The sequence below is a fragment of the Selaginella moellendorffii genome, unplaced genomic scaffold (assembly GCF_000143415.4).
Source record: "Selaginella moellendorffii unplaced genomic scaffold, v1.0 SELMOscaffold_1, whole genome shotgun sequence".
Taxonomy (NCBI): Eukaryota; Viridiplantae; Streptophyta; class Lycopodiopsida; order Selaginellales; family Selaginellaceae; genus Selaginella; species Selaginella moellendorffii.
The window spans coordinates 6,112,672-6,131,789 of record NW_003314262.1 but is presented as its reverse complement, the minus strand read 5'-3'; the positions used below and the strand labels follow the sequence as shown (position 1 = coordinate 6,131,789).

The 19,118-nt window shown below is 47.8% G+C and overlaps 4 protein-coding genes across 4 annotated transcripts; 3 read left to right on the top strand and 1 right to left on the bottom strand.

Moving 5' to 3' along the window:
- Window positions 1-738: 738 nt before the first annotated feature.
- On the bottom strand, window positions 739-3,207 carry LOC9647124. Its single transcript, XM_002961773.2, has 8 exons — window positions 2,606-3,207; window positions 2,421-2,560; window positions 2,269-2,368; window positions 2,110-2,208; window positions 1,710-2,057; window positions 1,558-1,650; window positions 1,294-1,500; window positions 739-1,217 (listed from the first exon to the last, which is right to left on the bottom strand). Exons 1-8 carry the CDS (start codon window positions 2,981-2,983, stop codon window positions 888-890), a joined length of 1,695 nt encoding a protein of 564 aa, XP_002961819.1. The 5' UTR covers window positions 2,984-3,207; the 3' UTR covers window positions 739-887.
- A 128-nt stretch (window positions 3,208-3,335) lies between these two features.
- LOC9647123 (pentatricopeptide repeat-containing protein At4g02750) lies at window positions 3,336-5,078 on the top strand. The gene has a single exon (XM_002962272.2). It carries the CDS (start codon window positions 3,336-3,338, stop codon window positions 5,076-5,078), a length of 1,743 nt encoding a protein of 580 aa, XP_002962318.2.
- On the top strand, window positions 5,068-6,046 carry LOC9647122 (NADH dehydrogenase [ubiquinone] 1 alpha subcomplex subunit 13-B). The gene is made up of 3 exons (XM_002962271.2): window positions 5,068-5,331; window positions 5,548-5,619; window positions 5,680-6,046. Exons 1-3 carry the CDS (start codon window positions 5,120-5,122, stop codon window positions 5,828-5,830), a joined length of 435 nt encoding a protein of 144 aa, XP_002962317.1. The 5' UTR covers window positions 5,068-5,119; the 3' UTR covers window positions 5,831-6,046.
- A 591-nt stretch (window positions 6,047-6,637) lies between these two features.
- Window positions 6,638-11,291, top strand: LOC9629149 (probably inactive leucine-rich repeat receptor-like protein kinase At2g25790). Its single transcript, XM_002962270.2, has 2 exons — window positions 6,638-10,801; window positions 10,869-11,291. Exons 1-2 carry the CDS (start codon window positions 8,191-8,193, stop codon window positions 11,222-11,224), a joined length of 2,967 nt encoding a protein of 988 aa, XP_002962316.1. The 5' UTR covers window positions 6,638-8,190; the 3' UTR covers window positions 11,225-11,291.
- The last annotated feature ends 7,827 nt before the right edge of the window (window positions 11,292-19,118 follow it).

The window sequence follows — 19,118 nt, the reverse complement described above, 5'->3', positions numbered from 1 at the left end:
CCATTCGTCCAAAAGAAAGTCTTAGTTCCAAATCTCTACTTTACCCGCAGAGCTCCAGTTGACTATGAAATTTAAAGTCACGAAGAAGAGCTAGCGACTGTCTTCCTCGCTGGACGGTGAGTTGTAGTCGTACGTATCGGTACCGCATTGGAGGCTTGCTGCAACCGGATTTCGAGGAAGAAAGAAACAAAAGTTGTGAAGGAGAACTCTGGAAAAGAGAAGCGAAACCGAAGTGTTTTTCAAAGGACTCCGAGTCGTGGAACCTGCTCATGACTCGGCAGACGTTTGAGCCTTGGCGCTTGGGCTTGACAATCACATTACTTGCCGCTGGATCAATAGGCTTGTACAGCGGTAGTTCTTCCCTCCCTTCGGCTTGCTTGTGCCATGTCTTGCATCGTTATTGCATCGAGGCGAGCTTTCCTTCCTTCTCTTCTTCTCTCACGCGAGCGCCATACCCTCTCCGAAGTGCTTGCCCTGCACCTCCTCGATCGCCTGCTCATTCGCCTAACCTTTGAGCTCTTCGATTTTCATATTGGTAAACATCGTATTGACTTAATTGACTGTTGTTGACTTTGTCACTAAACACCTAGGCCTCCGCACTCTTTGACGTTTGAGTCCTGGCACTGCTCCGGCAATAGCCATCTTGAGATGTGGGCGTTTCTGGGAATGTCTCCGTTGATGTAGGATGCAACATGCAGAGAGAAATACTATATCCTATAGTTTGTCCTCAACCCAAAATACTTAATAAATCGCAAGCTTGAGATTCCAAAATGCCTCAGGGACGCCATGAGTCGCTCTCCTAAGTTTTCGGGAAGTTGTCTAATGCTCGGAACGACGATCCTTGCTTGACAAGGAGAAGGAACCAAAAAGAAGAAAGTAGAGCTCTCTTACAGTCCCTTGAAGGCCTCGGCTTGCAGCCTTTCGAGCGGATCTTCGCCGTTGACGACCCCGTCCCGCAACGGCGGCTGCTGATGCTGATGCTGATGGTTGAGATGTAAACGCAAATGGTTGCGCCCGTCCTCGATGGCGATGGCGGAGGAAGGAACGTCCAGTGGAAGAAAATAAGGATAAGCGGTGCTTAACACGGGAGGCTGGTCCATCCCCCCAGTCCTGTTCAAGAAGCGCCGTATCAAGCCCCGCAAAAATGGAGCCATGGTGTCCGGCTCGTGTTCATGGTAGTACATGAGCCCGCCCATGCACAAACAAAACAGTGCTACCTGTTTCAAGGAGAGAGAAATACAAGTCAAGTTTGTGAGAATCCAAGGAAACACTAGAGGAGAAAGAGAGGCTTACTTCGGCGTGTTTGATGTTAGGCAGCAAGTGCCTGTTTATCAAAATATACCACAGCGAATCCGCCGCTCGGGGAAGAACATACAGCGCTAGCTCAGAGCGCCGGCCTTTCTTCTCCAGCATTGCCGACAGAGACGCGATGGCTCCCGCGAACCAGTAGATGAATCTAAAGTCTTTGGTCACGGCTTTTCGCTGTAGACAAATGATTCCCTGGGACCAAAAGCCAGAGCTAAGTTACTATCACCTGTAATGCCAGAGACAGCATACCTGGTAGATGCCAACAAATGCGGACAAGAAGTAAGTAGATCGCACTGCGCTCTTGAGCGCGTTCCAGAATGTGTGCATTGGTGCCTGCATGAACTGCAAGAGCAAGTGGAATGAACAAACGAGATGGAAAGAGAAGCAAAGAAAAAGGTTACCTTTTGGACGTTCAAGACCACGAACGGCACGAACGTGAGAGAGAGATACAGCGGGAAAGTCTTCTTGAATGTCGCGCGCATTGCTCTCATGTTGTGCTGGAAGCAAAAAGGAGATTCCGGGTGGACGCACGAGCAAGGTATGATAGGAGCATTAGGCTGCAAACCCGTGATAGCTTGACCTGTGCGTCTTTCCACAAAGGCTGAAAGAGCCGCTATGTCGATTGGACCACCTCGGCAACTCTCGCGCACGGCTTTTAGAACTGGCCTAGCAATGGGGCCAGTCTTTATGATAAACTCGAGGTAGGATTCCGGTAAAGTTTCTGGCCTCATCACGTACGCGTACATGATCTGAAAGATTTCAAAATGAGACTGGAAACTAGCGTGAGATTGGAACTTATACCTGCGCGGTAGCCAGGGAGAACAGCAGAGTATCGCCATGCTTCCAGTGGCTTCCCCAAAAATGGAACTTGTCCTTCGCCTTTGCCGAGTTGTATGTGCACTGCAAGCGTCTTATCTCAGGAAAACTTCGAAGGAACCAAATCATGAAACCTGCTAGTACCTGTGCAACTCTTGCGAGCAAATACAGAGCAAAAGTCCGCCTTTTGGCAGGATCATCCAGCGAGAGCACAGACAGCCCAGCAAAAGCTCCAGCTATAAAACTGTGGGGAACGTAAGGCTAGATAACACAAGAGAGAAAAGGCGGACGCTTACACGTTCAGCGGAGTATCCTTGTTTCGAAATCTCCGTAGAAGGCATCGAATGCCATGGAAAGCTCCAGCGAAGCCACCGAAGAGCAAACCAGTCCGGCATGCTTCCTCCCTCACAATAAGATTTTTCTCGGACAATAGCAACTGCGTATTTCCATCAACACGGAAGAAAACGAAGACGTCACTTACTTGTAAATCGAGAAATGTGTAATGGGGTCTCCTCTTCGCAAGCTTGAAAGCCCTGAGCAGCACGCCAATCCCAACTCTCACACCATACGCCAGAAGAAAGCTCTGGCAAAGGCTCCCAATCGCATTCGCGATGCAAGAGTCTCCATGGTGACAAAGAGCATGCCTCCCATCGTACAGCGACCCCTCCGGATCTTTCCCATGGCTCCTGTTCAGCGCCTTGATCGCCTCTCTTAGCCGGGCCTCCGCCTCGCGCAACCGCCTCTCGGCCTCGGCCTTCTCGATCGAAGCTCTCGCAGCTCGCTCCTTGGAGTTCAATGCCGTGACCACAATCGGCGCCAAGGGCTTCTCCAAGAAATCCCCGTGATGATGCGATGCCATGGCGCCCGATCCAAAACCCAGCGGCCAGCGGAAGAACTCATGAATTTCGCATCTCAGGAGCCAACAATCCCTCGATCCTGTCCTCCGCTCGATCCCGACACGAATCGATCGAAATGCCCGCTGCCCGGTTACATGCACCTAGAAATCGCGAAGATCGCGAAGCACACCTGGATCCCTGCGAATATCACGAAATCGTGACGATCATCGACGCGCCATCGCATTGCCCTAAAACGAGAATTTCAAAAACCCTATCCGGCCTTTACGCCGAGTGTCGCTTTCATCTCGCCTGTTGGCATATGACACGTGGTCGGCCGGCGGCTTTTTCCAGGTGACTTGGCACGATTATAGACGTATGGTCAATCGAACGGCCAATGGACTAATGGAATCTGCTCCCTCCACATCTTTCGAGAGTTTTTCTAGGGCAAAACTCACACGAATCAAAGAAGAGATTGGGATCGCAACTTCGATCAAGGAATGTGGGAGGCTTAGAGATTTGTCGAGAGGGCAGGCAATTCACGCGCAAGTTGCCGACTGCTGCTCCACATTCCTTTCGAATCTCTTGATCGAGATGTATGGGAAGTGTGGCAGAGTGAAAGAGGCGGTAGCGATCTTCCAAGGGATCCATAAACCCAACGTCTTCTCAGCCAACATGATGATCAAGACATATGCCGAGAATGGGCATCTGGAGCTCGCTCGAGGGGTGTTCGATTCCACTGAGAAAAAAGACCTCGTGTCGTGGAACACTATCCTTGCAGCCTATGTCAGCGCTAAAGATCTTGAGGAATCTAAGAAATTGTTTGATTTCATTCCCTGCAGAAACGTTCTCACCTGGACTGCTCTGCTCCAAGCATATGCCGATGACGGGAATCATTCCAAAGCTATAAAGCTTTTTGAGAATATGCCGGAAACGACTGTGGTATCCTGGACTGTGATGCTGGCAGCATTCACAAGCGCTGGGGATATACTAGGTGCTTGGAGGATCTTTCAAGAAATGCCCGAAAGAAATGCTGTGAGCTGGACGGTCATGATGCAGGCAAATGCTACTCTTGGGCATCTTGAGGAATCGAAGAGAATCTTTCTCAGCATGCCGGAGTGGAATGTGGTCGCATGCACGGCCATGATCCACTTACATATAGAGGCTGGGAATCTCCAGGATGCCCAAGGAATCTTTCACAACTCGATGGCTGAGTGGAACGTAGTATCGTCTAATGTCCTCATTGCTGGCTATGGAAACCAGGGGGATATCCACCAGTCAAAAAGCATATTCGACAACGCCATGGAGCGAGATGTGATCACTTGGACAAGCCTTCTGGTAGCGCACGCCCAGAATGGGCATCTGGAAGATGCGAAATGCATATTCGACTCCATGCCAGAGTGGGACACCACTGCCTACAACGCAATGCTAGCTGCGTTTGCAAGCAACGGAAATCTACAAGATGCCAGGAATATCTTTGATTCGATGCCTCACAAAGACGTGGTGACGTGGACATCACTGTGCGTCGCATATGCCCAGGCAGGGCATCTATGGGATTCCATGGCCCTGTTTGGGAATATGCCAGACCGCAACGAGGTATCATGGAATGCGGTCCTCGTGGCATTGTCACGGGGAGGGAATCTTCGTGAGGCAAGGAATTTCTTCGAGAAGATGCCACGCTCGTGCTTCGTCCAAGCAGTGACATGGAACTCCATGCTCGCGGCATATTCCCAGTCTGGGAATCTCGTCGACGACCTGGCCACATTCCACGCGATGCTGCTCGAGGGTTCCAATCCGGACGAACTCTCCTTCATCCCGTTGCTCAGCGTGCTCGCCCACACGGGGAAGATCGAGCAGGGCTGCCGCTCCTTCGCGTCCCTCGCCAGCGATCACAACCTCGCCCCGACGCGCGAGCACTTCAGCTGCGCGATCGACATCCTGGGCCGATCCGGGCAGCTCCAGGAGGCCGAGAATCTCCTCAGGGGAATGCCATTCCGCCCCGATCCAGTGGCGTGGGCGACGATCCTCGGCGCGGGAGCTGTGCAGAGCGATTCCCCGGCCAGCGCGCGAGCGGCCAGAAATCTCTTTGATATCTCGCCCAAATGCCATGCCCCAATTTAGGGTTCTTCTTCGTTTAGGGTTCTTGGCGAGGTTCAAGCGCGATGGCGGAGACGGTGGTGCGCGGCCAGAAGGGCATGAGCTCCGTGAAGGAGCTGCCCGTTCTCCAGGACAGGCTCCCACACAAGCTCCCACCCGTGAGGTATGGCGCTAGAATCCCTAACACAGGCCCCAGCGGCCTCACCGTGATGGCCGTGGTGGGATTCATGACGTTTTGGGGACTGTACAAGGTCGGGCAATTCAACAGATATCGCAGGTATGCATTCTTACCCGCATTCTTTCCTCTAGCTCCTTTTCTCCTCTTGGGTTTGATCACTCGCTGTGCAGTTTTTGCAATTTTCTCCTCTTAGTTTCTCGTTTCTTCTCTGGTTTTGACCTGAAATACGCAGCTTTGCAATCTAGCTCGTTTTCTCCTCTTTAGTTTTTCGTTTCTTCTCTGGTTCTGATCTCAAATTCCTGTCTCGCTACGCAGTCTTTGCAAACTCGAGAAGAAAGCCTGCCGCTTCGCAATCACACCCTACATTCTCGCCGAGCAGGACATAAGGTAAGGTTTTCCGAGCTACAATTATACTTCGATTCTAATTCCAAGCTTCGGTTCTTGCAGCTATGCGAATGCTCGTAAGAAGCAGCTGGAAGAGGAAGCCCGGATCATGGCCAACGTTCCCGGCTGGGTGGTCGGAGAGAGCGTCTATCACACCAAGAGATGGATGTCTCCGATGAGCGATATCTTCCAAAACCGAGAGTGGCGACTGTAAAAAATCAATCCATCCAAGCCAAGCTTGTATGTAGACTCGGTCCTTTTATTTCGCACCACCTGTAATAAGCTCACTATAAGTAGGAGGGAGTGGATTTTGGTTCTAGTCAACGACGCTGACTAGGATTTAGTCCAGTCAATTTCGTTTACTAGGGTTCGTCAATTACGTTGACTGGTCACTTTAATACATTTTCGCTCCGAGCGTTGTTCGTTGGTTTGTTCTTATCGCCATGCCACTCCAAAAGAGAAAAGATCTCTTGGATTGACCTTCTAGATGCCCGTGACTTTCGTCGCGATATGTATGACAAGAAAAGATAATTTGCCTCTTCTTCCGTTGCTTGACGGCATTTCTAGATTTTTGGTCTCGAGGTCAAAATGGCGGAAAGTCGCCGCTTTAGAATCCGGTCCCATGTTCAAACCCTGTGCTCTGTAGCCGCCGGCCAGGTGTCGCACGCTCGATTCCTGCCAGGCCAAAAAAAAAACCACAAGTAGCGGCGACCATTATTATCATTATCAGCACGCATTTTGTTTTAACGCGCCACTAGTCGCCATCGAAATAACATGACCGATGTGAAGTTTTTACCACAGTACTGTCAGTGTAGATTCTTTACCGAGGTGACTCTTTTCCACCGCCGGACAACGCCCACCGTCGGATGCGAGCCCTATCGCCCAAGTGTGTGGTCAGTACGGCCCCGCCGCCGTGACAGCTGGGACCGTTATCTACGGCGCGCCTGGTTCGAATTCCAGCGGCCCAGATTTGCCCACCCGACGTGCGAATATTCCTGCGAATCGTTTCTCATCGGTTTTGTCAAGTGTGGTGTGCCTTTCAAACGGAGTTTTTGGATCGATCTCTTTCTCTCGATCGAGTTCTCTGGGCTGCGAAAGTTCCACTGGACCGGATCATCATGATTGGTCACACAGGATCACCCAGATGAGTGGAGCGGAGCATTTCTCCGGAATGCGGGCAATAGTTTTGGTCTCCTCTTCTTTATTTTTTTCCTTTTCTTCCCAAAAATCTCTGCAACGGCGAGTGCGACTGCGTAGCGGCAGCAAGCGGCGCAGCCTTTGAGAAATCCATCCCCTCCACCGCATCTTCGTGTCTCAAAAAAATCATAGCTTTTTCCACTCTCTCTCTCTCGCTTGGCTCTTTTTCGAGCTCTGTGAGCGCATCGCAGAAGAAGTATCATCGAGTCATCCCATCATTGCTTTATCGCTTCCATTGTCTGGCTTCTCTCTTGATCTCCATCGCTCTAGCAGGTCAAATTGTGATGATCAGAGCAAGGGGGTCCCTGCGCAATAGTGAGAGTGAAAGCGGTCGAGCTAGCCTTGCAGTGAGCAATCAATTCCATTTGCGTCCAAAGCTTTTCCTTTTCTCGCTTTCCTCTTTTTCGCTTAGCTCATACAAACAGGAATCGGTGTTTTCAAATCCTACGCATTCATGTTTCGTGGGCCACGCCGACCAGCACCACGCCCACAAAGGTCCAACGCTATAAAGCATTTGCCCCTCTGCGGCATCTGCTGCAAGCCACAAGATCCAGCGATTTCCTCCTTGTGGGCTCGATAATTTGCTGGAAACTGCTGCAACCCATTTCTCCGCTGCGCTCTCTGAGCAATCTCACGTCCTCGTTCCCTGCATCGGCAGCGGGAACCGCGAGATCCGATTCGATCTCCGCTGCCGGGCTTTTTGCTCGATCCTCTGCCAAATCCAAGCGCGATTTATAGCCTTGTCCCGTGTAGGACTTTCTCGATTGTGTTCTTGTATTGCAGGTTTTGAGGCATCCATCCCATCCATCCCAGCACAGCACAGCGCAAAACAAATGCCCGGAAACGCGTCGAGTTGGGCATTTGTCAATTCTCCTCCTCCATCTCGGAAATAATTTGGAGAGCGCCAGCCAGCATCAAAACACCCAGTTTCCTTTCGTTTTCGTTATCGTTTGCTTCCTCTTGAATTGAACCAACATCTCGTCCTGGAATCGCTCGTCCTTTTGCTGTTGCTCTCATCGATTTCTTCTTTTTTCGGGTCTTTTTTCCTCATTTTTTTCCTCCATCTCTCTTGCCCTTCGTGCAACAGCCTGGATCGAGCTCCACGCAGACAGACCACCCACAAAAATAGAGAGAACTTCGCAAAGAACTACAAAGAGCCAGGGCTTTGGAGCTTTTCTTTTATACGCCCGCTACGAAGGGAGCGTATCTTCCTCTGTCTTGGCCAGGAGAAGCAGCGCGAGATCTCGTTCTTCCTCGTACAATCGCAAAGAAAAAGGAGTACGTAGAAAAAAAAGGGAAAAAAAACGTTTTTTTCTCATGGATTGACAAGCTTCTCTTCTACAGTTGGTTCTTCTTTCCTGCATTCTCGAGGAAAGGATGGAGTTTCGAAAGAGTAGAGCGATTGTTCTTGCCGGGATTGCTCTCGTGATTCTCGTCCAATTCTCCGCGGCGGCCGCGGCGGCGAATCCAGACGTGGATACGCTGCTCCGGATCAAGAGCTACATCCTCGACCCGCTCAACAAGCTCGAGAGCTGGAAGATCGAGTCCTCCCAGGCATCCGCGGCGCCGTGCTCTTGGCTGGGGATCACTTGCGACCCGCGGAGAAAAGCCCAAGATCGCAGCAACTCTTCCTCGAACTCGCCCGGCACCAGCGTGATCATCGCCATCGACCTCAGCAGCAGCAATCTCTCGGGCACAATCTCCCCGGAGATTGGATCGCTGGGCGCGCTCCAGAGCCTCAATCTCGCCCACAACAATTTCACGGGCCCAATCCCGCCATCGCTCGCGCAATGCTCGTCGCTCAAGCACCTCAACCTCAGTGACAATGCGCTCTCGGAGAAGATCCCAGCCGTCCTCTTTACGGGCCTCACACAGCTGGAGACCGTCGATTTCTGGATAAATTCCCTCACGGGAACGATCCCCCGGGAGGTGGGATATTCCCCGCGGCTGGAGCATCTTGATCTTGGCGGGAACTACCTCGAGGGTTCGATTCCCGCGGAGCTCTTTAACCTCTCCTCGCTGCGCTATCTTACCCTAGCGGGCAATTCCCTCGTCGGCTCCATCCCGGAGGAGATCTCCAGGCTCCAGCGCCTGGAATGGATCTATCTCGGCTACAATCAGCTCAATGGATCCATCCCGCGCGGCATTGGATCGCTGCGCGACTCGCTGCTCCACCTCGATCTCGTCTTCAACGATCTCTCGGGGCCGATTCCAGGGGATTCCATCGCCAATCTCTCCAGGCTCGAGTACCTCTTCCTCTACACGAATCGCCTCTCGGGCGAGATCCCAGCGTCGCTCGGCCGCCTCCGCCGCCTCATCTCGCTGGATCTCAGCAACAACACGCTCTCCGGCGCCATCCCGGGATCGCTGGCCGACATTCCAACGCTGGAGATCGTCAATCTCTTCCAGAACAACCTCTCGGGGCCAGTGCCGGTGAGTTTCTCCGCCATGCCCAGGCTGCGCACCCTAGCGCTGTGGAGGAATGGGCTATCCGGGACTGTTGATCCGCGGCTGGGCACAGCCTCGAATCTAACGGCTGTGGACCTGTCCACCAATGCGCTCTCGGGCTTGATCCCTCCGGCGCTCTGTGCCAATGGGGGCCTCTTCAAGCTCATCCTCTTCGACAATGCGTTTGAGGGGCCGATCCCCGACGGTATCGCGCGCTGTGCCAGCCTCAAGAGGGTGAGGATCCAGAACAACCGCCTCACTGGGAACGTTCCCGGATCGCTACCGCTGCTAGAGGAGCTCTACTTCCTCGACATGTCCAACAATCGCTTGTCCGGGAGCATTGCCGGGCTGAATTGGAGCTGCCCATCGCTGCAAATCCTCTCGCTCCAGCAGAACTCGATCGAGGGAGAGATCCCCGCCGCGATCTTCCAGCTTCCAGCGCTGGTGGAGCTCCAGCTCGGCGCCAACGAGTTCCGTGGAGAGATCCCGGCCACGATCGGCGAAGCCCAGCTCCTCACCGAGCTGGATCTCAGCGGCAACTATCTCTCCGGCGGGATCCCATCGCAGATCGGGCATTGCTCCAGGCTTGTGTCCATCGATCTTAGCGAAAACATGCTCACTGGATCCATCCCGGCTTCGCTCGGACATATCTCCACGCTGAGCTCGCTGGATCTCTCGAGAAATCTCTTGGAGGGCGGGATCCCTGCGACGCTGGCATCGATGCAATCGCTGGAGTTCCTCAACATCTCCGAGAACAGGCTCTCTGGAGCGTTTCCTTCCTCCGGAGCTCTCTCGGCCATCGTCAACTCGAGCAGCCTGGCGGGAAACGAGCTATGCAGCACGACACGTCAGCTCGGCTTGCCGACTTGTCGGTCGCTAACGAGTGCCACGTACGCGCTGAGCTGGATCCTTGGTGTTGGGCTGTGCCTGTGCGTGGCGGCCGCGCTGGCCTACCTCGTCCTCCTCTTTCTCAATCGCCGGAGGCGTCACGTACGTCCCCAGCTCGAGGAAGATCTCAAGGCTTGGCATCTGGTTCTGTTCCACAAGCTGCGATTGAACGGCGAAGAGATAGTTTCGAGCTCCAGTTCTTCATCGTCTGACGTCTTCGTGGCCAGCGATCAAGGTGGCAACGTTTTTAGCGTGAAGAAGTTTCTCAGGAGCAGTGGTCTGGGCTCGGACTCCGAGCTGATGCGGCGGATGGAAGCGGTGTCGAGGCTCCGGCACGAGAATGTGGCAAAGGTTCTGGGGATTTGCACGGGGAAGGAGTCGGCTATGGTTCTCTTCCAGCATTTGCCGCAAGGTAGCCTTGCTTCGGTTCTCTTCCCCGGGGAGAAACCAGACGCTGGCGCTCTGGGATGGAACGAGAGGTATGACATTTGCCTTGGAACAGCGAGGGGGCTCGCATTTCTTCACAGCAGGCCGGAGCGGATCCTCCACGGGAGCCTCTCGCCTCACTCGGTGTTCCTCGACGTCAGCTCAAGGCCAAAGCTTCTTGTGGAATTTGCAACCTTGGAAGGCCACTGCTGCTACTTAGCTCCAGGTAACAAAGAAGAACTTCCAGAGTTCTTTTCGTTCTCGGACTAAAATGTTTGTTTCGTCACTTGCAGAACTGAGCCATAGTAAGATCTTGACCGAGAAGACGGACGTCTACGCATTTGGGATCACTGTTCTAGAGCTCCTCACTGGGAAGCAAGCCAGCAAGAACAAAAGTGGCGGCAGAATCGCGGATTGGATCGAACGCTGCATTGTCGAGAAAGGTTGGCAGGCTGGAGACCAGATTCTGGACGTGAGCACGGCGGGACACTCTCCTCAGGTGGATGCGGAGATGATGCGTGTGGTGAAGATCGCGCTGTGCTGCACAAAGCCATCGCCGGCCGAGAGACCTGCAATGGCGCAAGTTGTCAAGCTTCTGGAAAATGCCAGGCAAAGTTTGCCGAGGTTGGTGCAAATGATGGAAGTTTAGAGCAAGCTTCTTAAATAGAATAGGATTTGAGCTTATGAATCATAAAAGGCATCTGGTAATTTCTTTAGCTTTGAACTTCCAGCTTTGAACTGTTTAACATATACCTGTCTTCACAAGACACCCATACCGAAAGGGAATGGATGAATTACAACCAGATAAAACTAAATTACAACATAAAAAAATTAAATAATTAAAATATTTAATAACATATTGTGAGTGCATGGAATATGGAAATAGAATATAGAAATGTGTGTATTACTTAGCTTAAAAATTTTAATTTATATACAGAAGCAAATGGTTCAAATTAAAACCAATTTAATGGTTACCAAAATCCTATTACATTAGTATTATGGAAAACAATTAAAATTTTCTTGTGAACAAACTAGGATTCGATCTGGAAGAACATCAAAAGGAGGCATTAGTGGATTTGTAGGTGGTCTCAATTGTTTTTAATCCCTTTGTATGAAGCATTTCAACTATTATATATGCATAATTTCTAAAAAATCCACTTGTAAATTCGTCGAGTACATCCTATACTACTACTTCTCTCCCATATATACTTTGTTACGAACAAACAATAAATAACTTGAAAGTGCTTTTTTATTACAACAAGTTTGCTTCAAAAATGTAATGGAGAGCATAACAACAGAAAGTTAAATTCTCTCTCCAAACCATACATCTTTAACACCACTATACTTTAACGAGACATGCTTAATACTCCACTTTATCTCCGGATCCACTTTCACTAACTATGGCATCCCAAAAATGAAATCCATATAATGGATATTTGCGAAATAAAAAATCTCCACAAGTGTGGTTTTGCCAACCGTCACTTCCAGCCCCTCTACACAAATATCGAAATGTTGAGCAAAGGTAATTGCACCTTCCACCATATATGGAAAAACTCCTTGTGTCACTAGACTATGCTTCGCAATAAACTTTGCAAAAATAAAATTGTCATCGCTCCCATTATCCAATAAAATCCACATTAGACCGCCATAGAATATGCCCTCTAGCATTAAAGTTGCTTCTCAAGTTCCATCTTATTCCACACACAGTTGAGTTAATGAACAATGATCGAAAGCCTTTTCCTTTGACCAAAATGGTCATCCTTGTTATTTTCACATTGCAAAGTTTGCAACTTCTTAGTTTCTAACTTACCATCAGTAGAAGATTGGCCTTTTTGTTTGCCTTTTTGTTCTTCAATTGTGGACAATCAACTTTGTAATGTTCAAATTTGCCACAATAATGACAACCCTATTTATAATTCTTTACAAAGAACTTCTACTTCTTTGACCCCTTTGCATCTAAAGTAGCCACCACAAACTTTAATTTGTGGTGTTTGTTCCCATCTTTGTGTCCACGGTGATCATCGTGACGATTCTCGACAAAAGGACTCCTTAAATGCTTGCAAGATTTATGCTTGTCATTGTTAAGCTGACGAGCCATATCAAAGAGTTCCTCCAAACTCTTTGTAAGTTAAGAATGACGCAAGTGTTACCGTATGCTCTCACTATGAAGGCCATCAATGAAGTAGGACTTATTTTGATTTGGATAATTCGCTAGAACACTTGTAATCAAGAGAGTAAGCTTCTCAATATAATCCCCAAGCATCTTTTTCCTTTGCTGAAAATGTTAAAATTTTGTATAAGCATTCTCCACATCATAGTGAGGGGTAAAATATAAACAAAAAGCAACCTCAAACTCATCCATGGTAAACACTAGTGGTTTCTTATTCACAACACAAGACTCCTCAAATCAATTCCACCTCCAAAGACCCACATCATGCAAAACCACTAGAATAGCCACTAAAGCCTTTACATCTTGAGTTCCTCTAGCAGTTAAAAACTTTTTCATATTGGCTAGCCAAACAAACCACTCGTCCACACCACCATCACCAGAAAAGATTGGAATATTGAGTCAATTTACCAAGGAAAGCTTACTTGGAACACCACCACGTTTAGCCTCAAGTGCCTTAACACACTCATGCATGGTATCCATTATGTCATGCATCTCATTTTGCATCTTTTACTAATTTTGATTAAGGGTTTGTAGTTCATGAACAACATCTTGAATGGTCCAAACCTCTACAGTTCCATCCGCACCATCATCGGTAGTAAAATTCTAATGTTTAGTTTGGTTGGCCATCACAACCAACCTCTTTGATACTAATGTTATGATCCGGCATAAAAAAGATAAAGATTTAGTCTTCCTAAACTATGCTACACCTTCTCTTAAAGTACCTACCCCCGAACTACCTCAAAAGCTCCTTTTGACTGATGCTGACCACGTGGTCAAAGCTAACACCTAACACTCAACCATGTTGTGATGCTCTATAAAGTTGGTGATCCTTAGCTGCCAACCAATTACAAATATATTATGGTGAATAGAATATTTTCCAAGTTGTATGCCAAGCAATAGCTTTTTGCATGGGTAGGGACTAGACATGGAGGAAGACTAGCTTTTGCCCACAATGTAGCTATACTGACCACCTCTTAATGAGTTGTGGCTTGCCCACTTTGGGCATTGGCAACTATTAAATTGACTTAAGTTCTCCATGAGAATGTGGTTGATAATTGCTAAATTCTGGAAAACCTTGTTAGCAGCTCTCATATTGGAATAACACTATTCCACATATTTGTTAATGGTTTTACTCAAAATTAAAGAGAATGATTCAAAAGATTATTTATAAAGGTTTAATTATAAAAAGAAAGGGTCATAAACAATAATGCACCCTTTTTCCAATCAATTAAAAATCTTAGGATATTTATCTTTGAATTTGTTATACTTAAGACTTTAGAAAACATCATAACAATCCCCAAACCAAAGATGAAACAGAATAATTATGGAAAAAGGAAATGCAAGAACTTGACTAGAAGCTATATTCTATGATTGAGAAAAATTCTAATTTGAATTCCTTTCTAGATAGAGTGAGAATTTTGCAAAGAAAGAGAAATAAAAGAGAGTGTGTGATTGAGAGGCTCAATAATTTAGAAGTTGGAATATATTATTCTCTAGGGATGGTAGTGGATATGCCTAGAATATATTTAAATATTCTAGGATATTCTACCATCTAACGGTTGTTATTCATTTAGATTAATCTTGTCTTTATTCCTAAACACTTTCTAGTATAATCTTTTGGGTTTTTTTAAGCAATTCTATAGGGAGTGGGGTGGTAGTGAATATACCTAAAATATGCTTGTGGATATTCTACCATCTAATGGTTGTTATTCATTTAGATTAATCCTATATTTATAATTTATAAATATGTTTATAATTTATAAAAATTTAAAACACTTCCTAGTATATTCTAATTTATTCTACCATCTAATGGAATAAGATTAATTTTATGTTTATAAATTATAAACATGTCTATAATTATAAACTTCTATTTGATCAACTAGATTAATAAATAGAAATAACACTACTATTAAGCAAACCAAGTGACGCATAGCAAATTATTTATTCTACCATCTAATAGCAATAATATTAATTTTGATTTACAAATTATAAATTGTGAGGGCCAAGTGTACGGTTATGATGTCGTATACTAATATTAGCGTACTGGGATTTTGGTAACCGTCAGATTGGTTTCAATCTGGACCACTCACTCCTGTATATAAACTAGGGTTTTTAGGCTAATTAATATGCACATTTCTGTATTCCCTTTCTTCCATATTCCAAGCACTCACATTGGTGGAGTTCAAGGGCATTTTTGATTGTCTTTGAGGAGTGCTTGGATTTGGGATTTTGGTTTAGATCTAGCTTTTGCATTATCTAGATTTAGCTTTTTCTATTTCCTTCTTTTTGTTCTTTCCTTTTAGGATTTTGGTTTAGATCTAGCTTTTTGCATTGTCTAGATCTACCATTTCCTTATAGCTTTTTGTCATTTCTCTTCTTTTGCTCTTTCTTTTTCATTCGTCTCCATGACAAATCAGCAATCTCCTCCTTTGACTCTCGAGCAGCAATTGGTCCACTTGCTTGATGCTATGTGCTTGCAATTGAACAACCAAACTCAATTGATGGCGACATTCACGGCACGTGGTCCAACTCCTCCTGCTCTTGGTGCCAATCCTCGCGTTCGGTCGGAGTTCTTTCATGGGAATCCTGGGGATGATGTGTACCATTGGTTTAATCACTTCACGGTGATTGCCACATATCATTCTTGAGATGATGCTCGACGGTTGCGTGAGTTTCCCACGTGTCTTCAAGGGACGGCATTGCAGTGGTACAATGGTTTGAGCGCAGCCACTCGTGGGGATTGGAGTGTTCTCCCGGACGTCTTCAAACGCGCCTTCGGACATGCCGATGATTGTGATGATGCTTTCCAACAATTGCATCGTCTTCACCAAGGGCCATCTGAGTCGGTGATGCAATTTGGCGTTCGTTTCCGAAGTCTTTTGCTTCGTGCGGAGCCAAATATGTCGGAGCGGATCAAGCTAGGAATGTTGTGGCCAGCACTTCGTCAAGATTTTGTCGGACTTGTGCATGCACTTGCTCCTACCACCCTTGATGATGCTCTTCGCTTGGCACAACGTTATGAGACATTGCCTCTTCCACTTCCTTCTGCACGTCATCATATGGGTGATGGTCTTGTTCCAATGGAGGTTGATGCTGCTTCTGCTCAAGTCCAAGGACAATCACGAGGACGTGGTCGTGGCCGTGATGTTCGCTGTTGGGCGTGTGATGAAGTTGGTCATACTTATCGGCATTGCCGTCGTTTTCCGGATTGGCGACCTCCATTTCCTGGGTGGAGACCTTGGCGTCAGCAACGTCCCGTGGGTGCTGCTGCAGTGGAAGGTCTGGACACCGAGATGCATCCGGGAAACGAGGAGTCGCGCAAGTAATGGAGGGACCTTGCGTGAATAAGTTAGTGACCCCTCCATCTTTCTTTTGGGAGTATCATCAAGGGGTTCACTCGGCACCGGTTCATCCAGTGTTTACTTTCCAAGCTCGTTTTTATAACAAGAGGTCTCCTATTATTCTCTCCGTGTTGGTTGATACAGGTTTGAGTTTATCTTCTATTGCTCGACCTGTTGCCACACGTTGTCGTTTACATTTGCGTCGTGCGGCGGAACCAGTTTTCATTCTTTATGGCAAGGGCCGTACACATGCATGTGCATAGGATGAGGTGGACCTGGTTGTGCATGTGGGCGATCTCGAGCTTGAGTTGCAGTCGTTGCGGGTAGTGCCGAGTCAAGCTTTTGACCTCATTCTTGGTATGGATTGGTTGCAACGCAATCATGCCAAGTGTGACTTTGAGGCTTCTCCCCCTTGTCTCATACTTCCTTATGTTTCATCCATTCCTTTCACTTCCATACCTCTTCGTCCCTCTACTTCTACCTCTGCTTCTATTACTTTTGTTTTCCCACTCTTTCCTTTTGTGTTTCCATCTTGTTCTGCTTTTCCCTTTTCCGATCTCTCCGACGATCTTTGTGTTGCAGCAGTTGACCGGCTCATAAAGGAGTATTCTGATCTCTTTGAATTTGACTTATCGTCTGGGGCCAAGATTGCCACACGTCATCCGATTCCAACCGGGGATGCTCGTCCAATCAAGGTTCCTGTTCGTCATTGGTCACCTAAGGAGATCAAGATTTTACGAGCAAATGTCAAGGAAATGCTGGAGAAGGGTGTTATTCAGAAGTCGCAGAGTCCTTGGGCATGTGAACCTCATCTTGTGACAAAGCCTGATGGGAGTATTCGTTTCTGCATTGACTATCATCCATTAAACGAAGTGACGATCTTAGATGTGTATCCTCTTCCTCACACTACTGATCTCTTGGATCATCTGGGGCGAAGTCGTTGGTTCACCAAGCTAGATCTTGCTTCTGGGTATTGGCAAGTACCGATGGCCGAAGAAGATATTCTTAAGACTGCTTTTCGTACACCATTTGGTTTGTACGAGTTCTTGGTGATGCCGTTTGGTTTGAACAATGCTCCAGCAACTTTCCAGCGGATGATGGATGAGGTTCTTTGCGATATGCCAGAGGTGACTGCTGACTTCATTGATGATGTCTTGATCCACTCGAAGGGGACGTGGGAGGAGCACGTTCATGATGTTTGTAAGGTGTTGGATCGGCTACACGACGTTGGTTTAAAGCTGAAGCGGTCAAAGTGCGTGTTTGGGTCCAAGGACACAACTTATCTTGGGTACCGTATTTCTCGTGAGGGTTTGCAAGTTGATCCTGACAAACTTGTGGCTGTTCTAAAGTTCCCTACTCCGAAGTGTGTGAATGATGTGCAGCGCTTTTTGGGTAAGGTGCAGTATCTCGGTCGTTTTGTGGATCATCTTTCCGATCGCACTACACCATTGCGAGCGTTGCTAAAGTCATCAACGTCATCTTTCATCTGGTCTCCGGATTGTGAGTGAGCGTTTGTGGATCTCAAAGAACTATTGACGACTCCTCCGGTTTTGGCATATCCTGACTACACTCGACCTTTTATTTTGTGCGTGGATGCTTCTGACATTGGTCTTGGAGGTGTGTTGATGCAAGAGAGCTCGAGTGTGCCGGGTCAGCGCCATCCCATTGCATACATAAGCTGTACATTACAACTAGCGGAGATGAACTACTCCACGACGGAGAAAGAGTGTTTAGCAGCAGTCTGGGGTTTCGAGAAACTTCATGCCTATCTACATGGTTCTCGGACGTTACTTGAAGGTGACCATGCTGCTGTTACTTCATTATTGAAGCGGAAGAACCTGGCTGGTCGTACTGCTCGATGGGCTTTGAAGCTTCAGATATATGATTTCGATGTTGTTCATCGCCCAGGGAGTTCTATGGCTGATGCTGATGCCCTTTCTCGAGCTCCTCTTCCTTCTCCACTCACTTCTCATGTTTCTGACGAACCTGTTGTTCCAGCATCTGTGGATTTTCTAGATGAGGATTCTGTGCCGTCAGCGGTTGCTGTCCTTGACGTTCAGTGTCCACAAGGTGCAGAGCAAGATCTACCTTCTCTTGATGAGGTTCGTGAGGCTCAAAATATTGAGCTGTGGATTCGAAGGCTTCAAGATGGGTTTGAGAATCCTACATCCCTTGATGATGACTTGCCTTTCCGGCATTTACATTCTCAATATCGCCTTGACGATGGCCTTCTTTATTTTGTGGGGACGGATCCTAATGATCATTTACAGCTGGTGGTGCCTTCGGTGTTTATTCTGCGAATTTTCCATGCCTACCATGATTCTCCTGTTCTAGATGGGCATATGGGACACCGTCGTGTCACCGAGAAGCTACGCAGGTCTTTCTATTGGCCGGAGATGCGACGTGATATTATTCGGTATGTGCGTAGCTGCATTTGGTGCCAAACTCGTAATACTCCCCCTCATGCTGCGGAAGGATGGTTGAAGTCAATTACGGTTTCCTGTCCGTTTGAGTTAGTGGTGTTTGATCTTATGGGACCTTTTCCACGGTCGACTGCTGGCAATGAGTATGTTATTATTGTTTCTGACTACTTGACTCGTTGGGTGGAAGTTGGTGCTCTTGCTAGCGCCTTTGCAATTGCTGTTGAATACTTCCTCCTCAATCGAGTGGTGTTCCAGCATTCTTGTCCAGAGCGGATTCTTTCGGATAATGATTCTGCATTTATGGCTGAGGCATTTCATGTTTTGATGTCTCAGTTAGGGATATGCCACACTTTCACGAGTGCTTATCATCCACAATCAGACGGTCTGGTGGAACGGCTTATTCGGACATTCAAAGGGATGATTGCGAAGTATGTGAACTTTCAGCATTCGGATTGGGATGGTTATTTGCCGTCTCTTCGGTATGCATATGTTACAGGGGTGTAGAATTCTGTTGGTGCTTCACCATATAAACTCCTATATGGTCATGATCCAATATTACCAACGGAGCTGGGTTTGCCTTCGTGATTGCCACGTGCTGCCAATGCTAGA

What these genes read in the sequence shown, in the direction of transcription:
- LOC9647124 (XM_002961773.2), bottom strand. Translation starts at nt 2,983, where the DNA reads ATGGCATCGCATCATCACGGGGATTTCTTGGAGAAGCCCTTGGCGCCG. An exon ending in ACACATTTCTCGATTTACAA is followed by an intron (nt 2,561 to 2,605) that starts GTAAGTGACGTC and finishes GGAAATACGCAG; the next exon opens with TTGCTATTGTCCGAGAAAAA. An exon ending in TCTCCCTGGCTACCGCGCAG is followed by an intron (nt 2,058 to 2,109) that starts GTATAAGTTCCA and finishes GAAATCTTTCAG; the next exon opens with ATCATGTACGCGTACGTGAT.
- LOC9647123 (XM_002962272.2), top strand. Translation starts at nt 3,336, where the DNA reads ATGGTCAATCGAACGGCCAATGGACTAATGGAATCTGCTCCCTCCACA.
- LOC9647122 (XM_002962271.2), top strand. Translation starts at nt 5,120, where the DNA reads ATGGCGGAGACGGTGGTGCGCGGCCAGAAGGGCATGAGCTCCGTGAAG. An exon ending in CAATTCAACAGATATCGCAG is followed by an intron (nt 5,332 to 5,547) that starts GTATGCATTCTT and finishes CTCGCTACGCAG; the next exon opens with TCTTTGCAAACTCGAGAAGA. An exon ending in CTCGCCGAGCAGGACATAAG is followed by an intron (nt 5,620 to 5,679) that starts GTAAGGTTTTCC and finishes CGGTTCTTGCAG; the next exon opens with CTATGCGAATGCTCGTAAGA.
- LOC9629149 (XM_002962270.2), top strand. Translation starts at nt 8,191, where the DNA reads ATGGAGTTTCGAAAGAGTAGAGCGATTGTTCTTGCCGGGATTGCTCTC. An exon ending in CTGCTGCTACTTAGCTCCAG is followed by an intron (nt 10,802 to 10,868) that starts GTAACAAAGAAG and finishes CGTCACTTGCAG; the next exon opens with AACTGAGCCATAGTAAGATC.